This window comes from Chinchilla lanigera, unplaced genomic scaffold, assembly GCF_000276665.1.
Source record: "Chinchilla lanigera isolate Chin_1 unplaced genomic scaffold, ChiLan1.0 scaffold00035, whole genome shotgun sequence".
Lineage (NCBI taxonomy): Eukaryota > Metazoa > Chordata > Mammalia > Rodentia > Chinchillidae > Chinchilla > Chinchilla lanigera.
Window position 1 is genome coordinate 738,567 of NW_004955436.1, and position 12,373 is coordinate 750,939.

The window sequence follows — 12,373 nt, forward strand, 5'->3', positions numbered from 1 at the left end:
ACCAGGTCGGTCGATACACCAGGCAGGGTTGCCAGATAAAATGCAGGACAGCCAGCTAAACTTGAATTTCAGGTCAGGGACTGATTTGTTTCATGTAGGTATGTTCCATGCAGTATTTCATCTGTCTTACTGGGCAGTTTCCTCCCTAGGTTCACCCTTCCACTGTTCCCACTCCCTGCTGGCTCAGCACAGGCCGTCTCCCACCCGCTCCTGCCCCAGCACAGCCAGGGCAGCCGGTCAAGTGCTGGGTTCTCAGTGTCCTCTGTGATGTGAACTTTTAGCTCTTTCTAAAGAGACTAGATGGGCCTCTTAAAGAATTCTGATCCTGCCTAACATCCTAAAGAATTTACAGGTTTTCATTTTCTCTAGTGTGCTCTCCTGCTGGGGCAATGTCTTCCCAGTAGGCAAAAGACAGGTTATTTAATGCAAATAATACAGGCTTTAGAGCCACAGAGAACTGAGTTTGACCTGGATTTCATCTTTGTAACCATGTGATTTCCAGCACCACGTCTTCCTCTCCCAAGTGGAAATGGTTACAAAGACCATTACAGTTTCAATACAGCGTGGCCCCCACAGACTCAGCTACTGAAGGCTCCACCTTCCTCGCAGCAGTGCTCACACGTGGGCCCAGTGACGCATGCTGGGGGCTCAGACCTCTTGGCTGAATGGCTGTGGCAAGAGCCAATCACACCTGCGGTACAAGCATGTATCTGGGGCAAAACTGCACTCTAGTTGTGACCATGAAGGAGCTGTTCCACCTCTCCATGGCTTCCTGACTTGTAGGTGGAGATAACGATACTGCACACACAGTTACCGGGGCATCTAGGTAAGACCCCAGAACAGCGCCTGACCCGTGGAGGTACCACGGGTGCTATCATTCATGGTTCTTCTGTGTGGTTTTTGTGCAAAATTTTGTATGTTTTAGCTTTATGAAATGTCATTGTTTCTAATGGGTTTAGACAATTCTCTTAGATTTCTTTTGCAACATGAAAATGCCTGCAAATTAGTGTCGGCGCCATCTCCTTACAAGAGCTCTATCAATCGTTACATAACAGTTACGCCAACTCATTCCACTGGCAAGACTGCCAAGACCACTGTTCCCTACTTTACATGAGGCCGGCTTCTGAGTAGAGATAGACTTCAATGTTGAAGCACATTGTTATATTAGGAAAGCATCCACTTACCCTCCCTAGACTATGTGTATTCTGACCAGTATGTGCAGCATCTGTGGGATAAGAAGAAGTTACTTCCCTCCACAGACCCCTGCCTAGAGCAGACGCAGTTAATTACAAAGGGTTCATTGCATGTCTCTAGTTACACTGTCGTGGCTCCCCTTGATGTCCTGAATCCACTCAAAACATTGATCCTTCCTGCTCACTCTGACTCTGAGGAAGAGCCAGAAGTCACAAGATGCCAGCGCTGGTAGATGCGGTAAGCGCACATCACGATGTTTACGGGCCTGTCTTTCCCCTGGACGCCCCGAGCAGCATCACTCACTCTGGTTTTTAATCACAGCTTGTAAAGACCCTCACAAACGAGGACTTCCAAAACTGCCTCAGAAAATGGCAAGAATGATGGGTGTGTTCAAAGCGTATTTTGAGAATGGCAATGTCTTTTACTAAAGATTTTAAAATTTAAACATTCACCATGATATCACCCCTTGTACATCAACGATGGGTTTCCACGTATGAGTGCTACCAAGTTATTACGATAACAAGTTTTGCAGTGATATTCTTCTGTAAGATAGGCCTTTTATTTTCTCTGTGGTAATCCTGATCAGATTTTACAGGCTTGACAAAAACCATTTTCAGTTCTTCTCTTGCTAGGCGTTGGAATTAACTGCTCTTTAAAGATTCAGCAGCTTTGCTGTATGAAGCCATATATTCTAGTAAGTTGGAATGTAGCACCTTAACAATTGTTTGCTGTTTTTGTCTTACAAAAATTAATTTTAGATTTTTACAGTATCTCTGCAGTCAATGTTCCTAGAAAATTGAACAAAGTAGTTTTATTTTCCCTTTTTCACTTTTATGGCTATTTTTGGTCTTATTTTGTATATTTGCATTTGTTCTTTTTTGTAACTATTTGGCCATCACCCTCTTTTGTCTTTTTCCTCTGAAAATTTTTAAAATTAGTTCCACTGCTTTCAGAAGCTGAAAGCCACTTACAACCCTAAACAGAGCTAAAAATGTCCTCAACCAATGATACAGGGAACACAGTTTAAGAATGTCAACTCCCGAAACGCTACTAATACCCTCTAGATTACAGAACCGTGTGCCCATGGCACACAAAGGCTTATCCCTTAAGTACTCTGTGCCATTTAAAAAAATTGTAGGGGCTGGGGATTTAGCTCAGGGGCACACTGCCTGCCTGGCAAGCGCGAGGTTGTGAGTTCGATTCCTGGTACCAGAAAAAAAAACCAAAACAAAACAACAATAAAAAAATTGTAAATACTGGGACGGATAGACCAGAAATCCTCTGATTTCATCTATATTCTTCTGTGATTTCATCTATATTCCCTTTTCCTTCTCTGTGGCCTATTAAAAGTAGAACTAAGTTCTGACGCTTACACTTACTGTGTGATCTGGACAAATTACGTAACTTCTCAGTATTCACCATATTCGCCCTCAGAAATAGTAATGCACATAATGATCTTTGAACGGTCTCCCTGTCCCCTAAGTTTAATGTCACATTTGGAGTCCACTCCCCACTGCTGGCATTTTACCAAACTGCAAATTCTAACTTTCCAAAGCACAGAATCCAAGTTCTAATGTATCTGCTTTATGCGTAGTGTCTAATTCCCTTTTCACTTGACAGTCAGTTCATTCGGAAAGGCCTTGATGAAACATCCAAGCCTCAGGAACTCTGCGGCTTTATTAGTTCCCTGTTGAGCCTGTAGCTCAGCTGTTTCGGTCCTCACACGGCACGCCAGGCCTCCTCCAGATCCCCTCTTCACTGAGCAGTCTGAGAGCTGTCCTCCTGTAGATCACAAGATAACCCCACACAGCAGCGGCAAACCCATGGCACACGTGCCACAGCCTGCTGTCTGTTACCACCAAAAGCTCTAACAGGTTCGCCATCACGGACCCAGCCATAACCAGCTGAAGCTATTATTCTTACAGCACTGTTCCCCACTTTTGAAGGCCAGCGCTGCTGCGCTTCCTGGAGAACTGCCCTCCACAGGGACATTTCCCCAAGTCACTACCTGTGTTGGGGGTCTCCAAGACCACCCTCACATTGAGTACTTTGCTAGAAGGGCCACAAGTCTAAATACAAGATCAAGCTTACAACTACCATTTATTACAGAGAAGAACATCAGGTAAAACTGTAAGAGGAAAAGACACCTTCTCCACAGGACACCAGGTGCTTCCTCCGAGAGTCTTGTTCCAGTGGCGTCCAGCAGCACTGATGCCTAAAAGGACCCTGCAGTGATCACCAGGGAAGGTGGCTGACCTCAGGAGGGTCAGTCCCACAGGCACCCTCTGCCCAGCAGTACTGCAGCTGCACACTCCGGAAGGAAAGCACGTGTTCAGTGCAAACCGTTTAGGCACATGAAGCCAGCTGTACCCATCAGGGCATGTTGGACTACTCCAGAAATCCAGTGCTGGGGGCAGCCAAGGGTGACACCTCCACAGACAACAGGCTCTGCCACCATGCCCAGTCTTCTCTGTACACCCCCGTGAACTACTTAGCAGCCAAGCATGACCCCATGCCAAGACGACACCCAGGTGCTGCACTTACTGGGCAAGATGTCATCCTCTTTCCCTTGAGCAGATGAGCCAGCTCCCAAGCGCCAACTTACTGCCTGCTTCCTGCTGCGCTGTGCAAGCTGGGCCCTCCGAGAAGCAGACACTAACAGCACAGCGCGGCCCACCGTGCACGAGTGCTGTCAGGAGTGACAAGTGGGAGAGCAGCAGCGAGCCTGGAGACAACCCAAGGCAGGGCAGGCGGGCCCCAGGCGGGCGGGAGGAGCGCAGGGAGGCTCCCCTCAGGGTGTCAGGCACGACTGGTGGTGGTCAGCTATCAGCCGAGGGCAGCATGAAGGACACGGGGTGTCGGGGTGAGGCAGCCAGGCCTCAGACACCTGCGCCCCTCTTGTGCCAGTGACAGTCACAGCTCTTAAAGACTGCTTTCTACATACATCTCAAATAAAGAGCAAAAGAGGAGATAAACAGGAAGGAGGGAAAAGGTCAACTATTTCCCTAAATTACACACTGCACTGTTTTAATATTTCTCTATGCCATTCTGTTTCATTGATATTAATAGTTTACTTTAGTTCACTGAGAAGAAAGTTTGTTATTATCTGTTCCTTTTTTGTGAGAAGCTTTTTGGTTTATGTCTTGTACTGAGCAACTACTTAGACTCTGAAGATAATGATACACAGTGGAAAAGATTTCTTACTGCCAAGAACACATCTGCAACAATTTGCAAGCTCCTTTTTTTAAAGTTAGTTATAAGATTCCTAAAAGAACACTGACAATGAAAACTAAGTCATCTTTTAAATTCATGAACTCAACAAATTATCCTATGGGGATGAATTCCAAAAAATAGTTTTTTCCCCAAATAATCTGATGAATTGGGAGCTTAAGCCAAAGTACAAAAGGCAACAAAATCAAGTTTATATAATAACAAAAGCCAAGTGTTCTTCAATGTTCAGAACTCACTTTCTAAAATATTTATTAATGTTTTATACACAATTTGGAAACTTGTAAGTTATGTACACTTAGACATTAAAATGGAAGAACATCCTCAAACGGTAACAGAATTGGTTTCTGATACTGATGTTACCCTCATATTGGCCCTCAGGTTTCCAAGTCAAGCAGACCAGGGTTTTTTGCCATCTACTAAACTTCACGCAAAACTGGCCCCTACAGTTGCTCTACAAGTTCTTCCAGCAAATGTTTTCAACTAATTCATATTTAAAAATTCTTACAATTAAACAGTTAGTTCCATCCTTCCCCAAAATACTGCCCCAGCATAGTGAGCAGCCCAAGCCTCTGCATGGCCTGTAGTGGGCTGGTAGGACTTGGAACAAACAATAAATCAAACATATTTCATGTGAAAGAAAAAAATGTTTATTTTTTAAAATGAGATCAAGACCATCTTAATGTAGGAGATGCCATCTTTATTCACAGGCTAATAAAAAAATAATAAACTCAACTAGATATAGTACATTTGTTATAAATGAAGCCACCTCTAAGAGGAAGGCTGGGTAGGTGAAACTGCAGATTACAGAGAATGTCAAGTAATGTGCAACTTGCACCGAGTCACTGTATTTTTGTTTCTAAGTATGAAAAATTAAGTCCACTGTGGTGGGGAAAACAACCGGCACGAGTTGTGCTAACTTTTGGTAACTTCAGCTATAACTGCCAACACTTGCAAAATTCTCATCTTTCTTACATGTGTTTTAAGAAATACTGTGTTTCCATCATACTCCTATCAGAAATACTGGAGAGAAGAGTTTGAAGTTAACAGTAAATATACACACAGATTTCTACTGGACACTTTCTCAACTATTGCTTTTCTGTGTATTTTTTTCTTTCACTTCTTCACTGTTACAGATGAGTATCTGGCTTTTTCCTAGAAGTCTCAGTATCATACAGGTTTTTCTCCTAGAAACATGAAAGAACCCGAACTGGTTCTCACTCGGGCCCTGGGGGAAACCCCACAACTACTAGTTCATCCCCATCGCGTGTATTCTAACGCAAGTGTGCAACACAGCGGCTCTGACGCCGCCAGGGAGCTCACAGGCCTAAGCGACACAGCCCTCCGTGGGTGCAAACATGTGAGGCGGAAGGAAAAGGGAGCGCTGTGTACAAACCCTTTCATCTGCTGTCAGCCTTGAGAAGAATGTTCATCATAACCGTCTCACACAACCCTCCCACTTACAAGCAAACTCACAAAAATGCTAATTCAAGGTTCTAAAAATCCCCTTTGCAGACTTTTATGTATTTCCTGAAAATCAAAGGAGTACATCTTACATTTGCTAAGGGCTCATTCCGAGCAGATAAAGGATCATCCCTGAAGAAATACCATGGTCAGGCCACCCACCTATGTTTTAAGATAGTAACAGCATGGTTTTGCATGTTCAGAACAATATATAACTTGCTTATTCATTAAATACTAACTCTTGCTCAGAGGCAATATTATACTACAAAGTATTTTAATATCAGTAACAATGTACACTATGAAGTGCATTTCTAGTTACAGATTAGCACGGTGATATACAGGTGAATAAAGCCACCCAAAACAAAACCTACATGAGCTAGTTAAAACATACATTTATAAATAGCAAAATCATGAAATAAAGTATATACAGTTTATAGATTTAACTTTGAACAAATATATAGTGCATCTGGGAAAGACAAAAAAATGTTTTATCAACATAACATCTGAGTATTAGAAATGAGACACTGATAATATTCTAAAAGCCTTACAGGCTTTTCCCCCTTTAATATGCCCTTAAATGTTTCACCCTTTGAAACAGTGACAGGAGCAGAAACTACCACCTCTTCAAATGTAACGCACAACAGTAAGCAGAGAGCGGACTCCGTGCCTGCCCCGATAAGAGAAGGAGCACAGGGAGGTGTGCACCTGCACACCTGCAGTCACGCACACATGAATACGATTATCCAACCAAGCAATGACTGTTCCTCCTCTTGCCTGCCTCAGCCTCCTTCTATGCAGGTGACAGGCAAACCAGGTGCTTGGAGGAAACTGCTGTGTAAGCTTGGTACACTTCATGACACAGGACAAATGTGAGCCTTTCCTGCCAGATCATTTATCTTCACGTGCCAGGACTATCACAGGACAAACTTTATGAACAACTCAAACATAAATTTTTTAAGGTCCCCAGAAAATAGACACGAGACTGCACATGAATGCAATGCTCCAATACCACGCAAACAGGCCAACATAATTGAGAACAGGTATTTCACATTCATCCCTGTTCCCTTTGAAACACAAAAGGCGTCAGGACGCACAATACATTTTTAAAAACCTAAAACCATCTTTCAGTTAAATAAAGAATTAAGCCTACATTTTCCCCAGCATTGTGCAGACTCAATTCAGTGTCAGTTCTGTCCTTTGAAACACCACGGTTAGCATTCTGAAATATATAACATGAACTCCCTTACTCTCTTGAATTCAATGGCTATTTTCAGTAAAATTCCAGTTGGCACGGTCCTACTCCTAAATAAGCAAAGGAATCAAATGAAATAGTAGTAGTGCTTCATTTGGTACTTAAGAGCCTAGTAATACAATATTCCTTTGGGAAACACATGCTTTGGTGCTTACAACGTCAGGTAAACCAAAACTGCTTTACATGCAATCATAATCGTGGTGTACCACAGAAAAGGGGGATGTGCATTTAGAACCGTCTGCATGAAGCCCTGAGGTACTGGCCTTTCTCTAGGCAACAAAACAGCCTCTCTTGACTGGGGATGGTTTTGTCACCATCCTCTCTAGTGCCCCCAATTCGAAACAGTCTGATGAGCAACCCTGTCTGGAGATGTCGACGCTCAGAAGGACTTTTTATGATACAGACCACTGTGCAGGTCATCGAATCTCGAAGCAGCATCATCTAGTGGAGTTTCACTTGAAGTTCCCAGATCTCCATTCTCCTGGGCATCCGTAACTGTCTTCTTATACCCTGCAAGACAGGCAAATGAAAGGAGTGGGTCATTTCTGATCTAAAAATATACTTTATTTGATAGTTTTACTGAACAAAAACCAAAGGAATGCCCACTATAATCAGTAGCAGAAAAACAAAGCAAAATAAATTAATCACCAGTAATTTCTGATAAGGGAAGTTTTTCACATATAATGATAAAAATTTAGTCACCTATACATATATGCGAATGGTGCTCTCACCCACAAACAACTCTGTGGTGTCATATACTGGTCATTCACTGAGTGTGCAGCAACTCTAAAACACATTTCACTTTACTGTTAAGAAAATTCACATTCATTAGTATCACCACAAATCTCTTGAGAGAAGTTAGTTCTGTGGCACGCTGGGGCTGTCAGCTGCACAGTGACGGATGCGTGTTTTACAAATTCTGAGTTTCCCATGACAGCTTCACATTTTATCACTGGCAGTAAACACCATCAGCTGTCTCCCCGGAAGTGACCAACAGACTTTGCTCATTTTTAAGAAAATGGCCACAGAACAGTCTGGACAACCATAGTTTGCATCGTTCTTTCAGTAAGAATTATCTTCTATGAGAGAACAGCAAGTTCTGCTGGTCCGTGAGTCAGGTGCACGCCCCCAGCACAGAACAGTAAAATGCATGCGCTCAACAGTATTTCATAAAATGAACAGCTTTCACATTTTCACTGCATAATGCCATTTTACTAAAGAAGAAAAGAAGTTGTTACTGCTTCCTCAAGGATAGGTTTCAATCAACTACCACTTTTTTTCTTCCGTGTGGGTGATAAGGAAGACAGCTACCCGATGCTACCCTGGGTGCCACTCCCCGGGCTGCGCTAAGGGACCAGCAGTTCTGCCCCAACTGCTTCTGTACCACAGGTGCAAATTCCAAAAGGTAAGCGAAGTCTTAATGTTATTACGACTTCCAAGACCCACGAACTGGAATTTTCCAACCACTGCTCTGTGTAAAACGAAGTGCTGTAATTTCCCTTCAAATGTGTGAAGGACAGAAATGGAACTAAAGCAAGGACCCTCAGCCTCACATGTCCTGACTGAAACGATAACCCTGCCAGCCCAAAAGCTTCTCCACAACCAGCCTGGGATTCACTGCACTGTGAGAGCAGAATGGGCTACAGTGAGCTAGGTCTGCTCTAAGAGCCAGGGGACTCTTGTTTCCATCTAGAGAGTCTGAATTCTGCTTATCTTCTCAGGACCCCAGTAGTCCAAGGTGAACCTAGACAGCACAGCTTCTGTTGTACAACAAAACCATGAGTAGGAAACAACTATTCTCTGTCAGTTTCCTCATCCACGCAGTATTATACCCAAAGCTTTACCTCCTGAAAACGGATGAACAATGAACACGTGCACAGTAATTTTCAGTGCCGTCTACCTGGGAACACTCTGACTTCCCCACCGGCGTCTCTGCAACTAGCACCAGGGTTGCCGCCGCCCTCCAACTCATCCAGGTACAGACGGTAGCGATGCCCGCTCTCATCTTCATACTCCACGTTCTCGTCATCAGAGTCTACTTCGGGAGCCACATAGACCACCTCAAATTCAATCTCTCCCCTCTGGAGGAGGGAGCAAAAGGAGGTTCAGTTAGCAGCAGCAGCAGCAGCAAGAGAGCTTCAAAACCCCTGGGCGGGCTCAGTGGTGGGGAGACTTCAGACGTTGTTCCTTTCCAGACCACAGAGAAACTGGACTCTCAGCGGGGAAATGGGGGCCAAGAGACCCCATGTCCAAATGGACCCTGTGGATCTGCCTGGTAAGTCACTTCCTCTTACGCTAGCAGTTCTGCCCGTCACATCATTTTCTGCTAATATCTACAGTTCGAACGCTTAACTAGTCAGAGTTCTGGAAGAAGTGTTTGGTTTCAAAGTCATTTTGAGATGTCTGTGCTGTTACACAGCAGTTCAGCAAATCCATCTAGGAAACTGGGTATTAAGTTAGCTTGCCCAGAAGGGCGTCACACAAACTTTCTGCACTAACTGAACAAGCCCCTACAGAAGGGTTTCTTACTGAATAAATCTTAACTTTTCTTACCTCTCAGCAAGTACCAGACACAGGGTTAATCAAGGTATTCTAGGTAGTGATACTGGGTTTACTGTGTCTCCATCCTCAGAAGAACCCCGTGACAACCTCTGACAGGCTCAGAAACCCCATGAGCACTCCTGAGCGCGGTCATCTCCCAGCTCCGCATGCTGGCCGAGGACACACAAGAGAACACCGGCCCCAAGTCCTTGCTCTTTCTCTATGCTGGACTAAGTTGTAATTTCTGTGCTGTTACTCTTTAATAACGACTTTATGTACAATATTACAGATGATTTTACTGGGACGATTTCAAGCTATACTTGAAACGTCTGTCATTTCATAAGAAGTTTTAACCACTGCATACAGGTCTGGTGGCTGCAGCTCGGGCAATGAGAGCGTTTGCTCGAAATGCCATTTCTCCCCACTCTCCAATATGTGGGTCTCCGGTGCTTTCTTCCCAGCTTGAACTGCTGATAAAGTTATGCCTGATGGTTTGTAAAATGTGCCCTAGCTTCCTTTCTGACCGCCTATTCCTAGCTCTATTCAGCCCCCTCTCGGCTATTAGAACACAGTCACTTACACTGGGAAACACGAACCTAAGCATCCTTTATCATCACATAAAATACCATTTGGGGGAGTCGTGTGGAAAAATACAGCGGTGTCCGGCAAAGTTCTAGAGAATGGTATTTATCTGTGATTAGACAAAGATTGTAGGCTGATTCTGCAGAAGGGTTTTTTTTTTTTTTTAAACAATCAGCAGTGTGCAGTAAGAGAGCAGACTGCACTGCTGTATCACCAGTAAGTCTTCCCTTTAACACAATTACTCAAACAGTGCTGCTGTAGAGGAATTTCTGCAGCATGTGGACATTCCACTGAGACTCAATTCTATACGGGTGCACTCCTCTGGTGATCCCAGAGATGCCTCTAGGTACTAACATCTCATTCCCTCAAACTTCTGCTCACAGGCGTGAAAAATGAATGTCATGGCTGTGTCTGAGTGTTTCCCCAAGGCCTCACGCAGTCAGTCAGGCTTTTCAGAGGTGGCGGGATCTAGAGTGTGTGGTGCTGGGATTAAGGGCGTGTGACTCCTAAATTAGTCCACTGACGGGTCGGGCAGAGCTCTGGCTAGGATGAAGGGTGCCCTGTCCCTAAGGGGAGGTAGTCTGGATACAACATAAAGGGACAGAGAGACTCTGTCACTTGCGGCTTGCTGCCTTCTGCCTCCCTGCTCTGTGATGCCCCTCAGCCAAGCTACCCCACCTTGGAGCCAGCCACCTACGGCGTGACTCTACAAACTGTGAGCTAATAAACCTTTCCTCCGCTGACTTTGGACGTTGGATATTTTGTCTCAGCAGTGAGAAAAGGAACTAAGAAACAGACAACTTTAGACATCTTGTAACAAACCACTTTAAACACACTGTAACAAATAAACACATAACCTTTTTCTTGGGTATGCAATTTCATTCTAAACTTTAATTGCTCTGCAACCTTGAATAAATCCTTAATCTCTTAACAACCCACGTTTACTTATCTTCAAGTAAGAGAGCTAGGCCAGGTGATTCCTAAGGATCCTTTCAGTTTGGTATTCCATGAATAAAATCTACCCACTTCTGCACTGTCTTTTTCATGTCCCATCGTATCTGCACTGTTTCTGTTACTAATGATATGGCTTTCCAAGTACCACACTAACGCACTCCTTCCAGCTCCACCTCCATCCGTACACACAGACGAGCAGACTATGCAGAGGACGTAACGACTCCTTCAGTTATGTGCTCACATAAGACAGCAAACAAAACGGTCCCTTTTCAGTAAGATCTGACCAGTGCCACTATGAAGTTTCCAATCAAAGGAAACAAGAGTCTACCTATAAACACTTGACTACTTGAGAAACTTTATTGGAATGCAGAAACTGTTCATAATGATACAAAGGGATCTTACCTGCTGGGAAAGTATGGTTACAGCTTCTTTATGCTTTGTGTCTCTCAGGTTAACTCCATTGACCGCCAGAATGGCGTCCCCAACGTGCAGGCCTCCGCACCTGTCAGCAGGTTGCCCGGGGTGGATCTCCGAGATGAGGATTGGAACACCATGTTCTTTCCCACCCTAACAGCAAGAAAAGGCAGTGTATCAGTTCACACACTGTCAGCTAGTCACAGATTATTCCAGACATAAAGCATTTTCTTGAAAATGCCTTTCATTAAATAAACATTTATGCTGTCCCCGTAAATGCTGGGTAACACTGTATTTGCTACGTAGGTCATCGTAAATAAATTTGATGAGTATCAAAGAACTACCTCCATGTAAAAGGATTAGTAATACATGGTTTTTTTTCCAAATACATTCCACAGTTAAAAACACCAGAATGTCAAAAGTAAAAAAATCAATGGTCCTAACTCTTAAACATGAATAAAAATATTTATGGATTAAGACTACAAAGCACTATATTATCAAATCTAAACTATTATGTATGGTAAGAACAATTATTTGACATACCAAAAGTTGTAAGACTTTAAGATGAATTTTCTGAATATTACAATGTGATTAACAATACTAAAAAAACAGCTCCTAATATAGCATGTTGCTCTTAAGAATGCTGCCCAAGACAGCTGTTTGAAAAGGCATCAAAGTAACAAAAGAAGATGTAATGCTTAGAAGATGTAATGCTTAGACCTTGAGCCAATGAAACTTGACAGT

The 12,373-nt window shown here is 43.6% G+C and overlaps 1 protein-coding gene across 2 annotated transcripts in view; it reads right to left on the reverse strand.

Moving 5' to 3' along the window:
* Window positions 1-5,049: 5,049 nt before the first annotated feature.
* The window catches only part of Gopc (golgi-associated PDZ and coiled-coil motif containing), a gene marked incomplete in the record, with an annotated part of 34,263 nt that continues 26,939 nt past the window's right edge, over window positions 5,050-12,373 (reverse strand). For both annotated transcript variants that reach the window (XM_013516617.1, XM_013516616.1), the window contains 3 exon segments: window positions 5,050-7,648; window positions 9,039-9,219; window positions 11,618-11,782. In XM_013516617.1, the coding sequence (XP_013372071.1) occupies window positions 7,518-7,648; window positions 9,039-9,219; window positions 11,618-11,782 (477 nt within the window).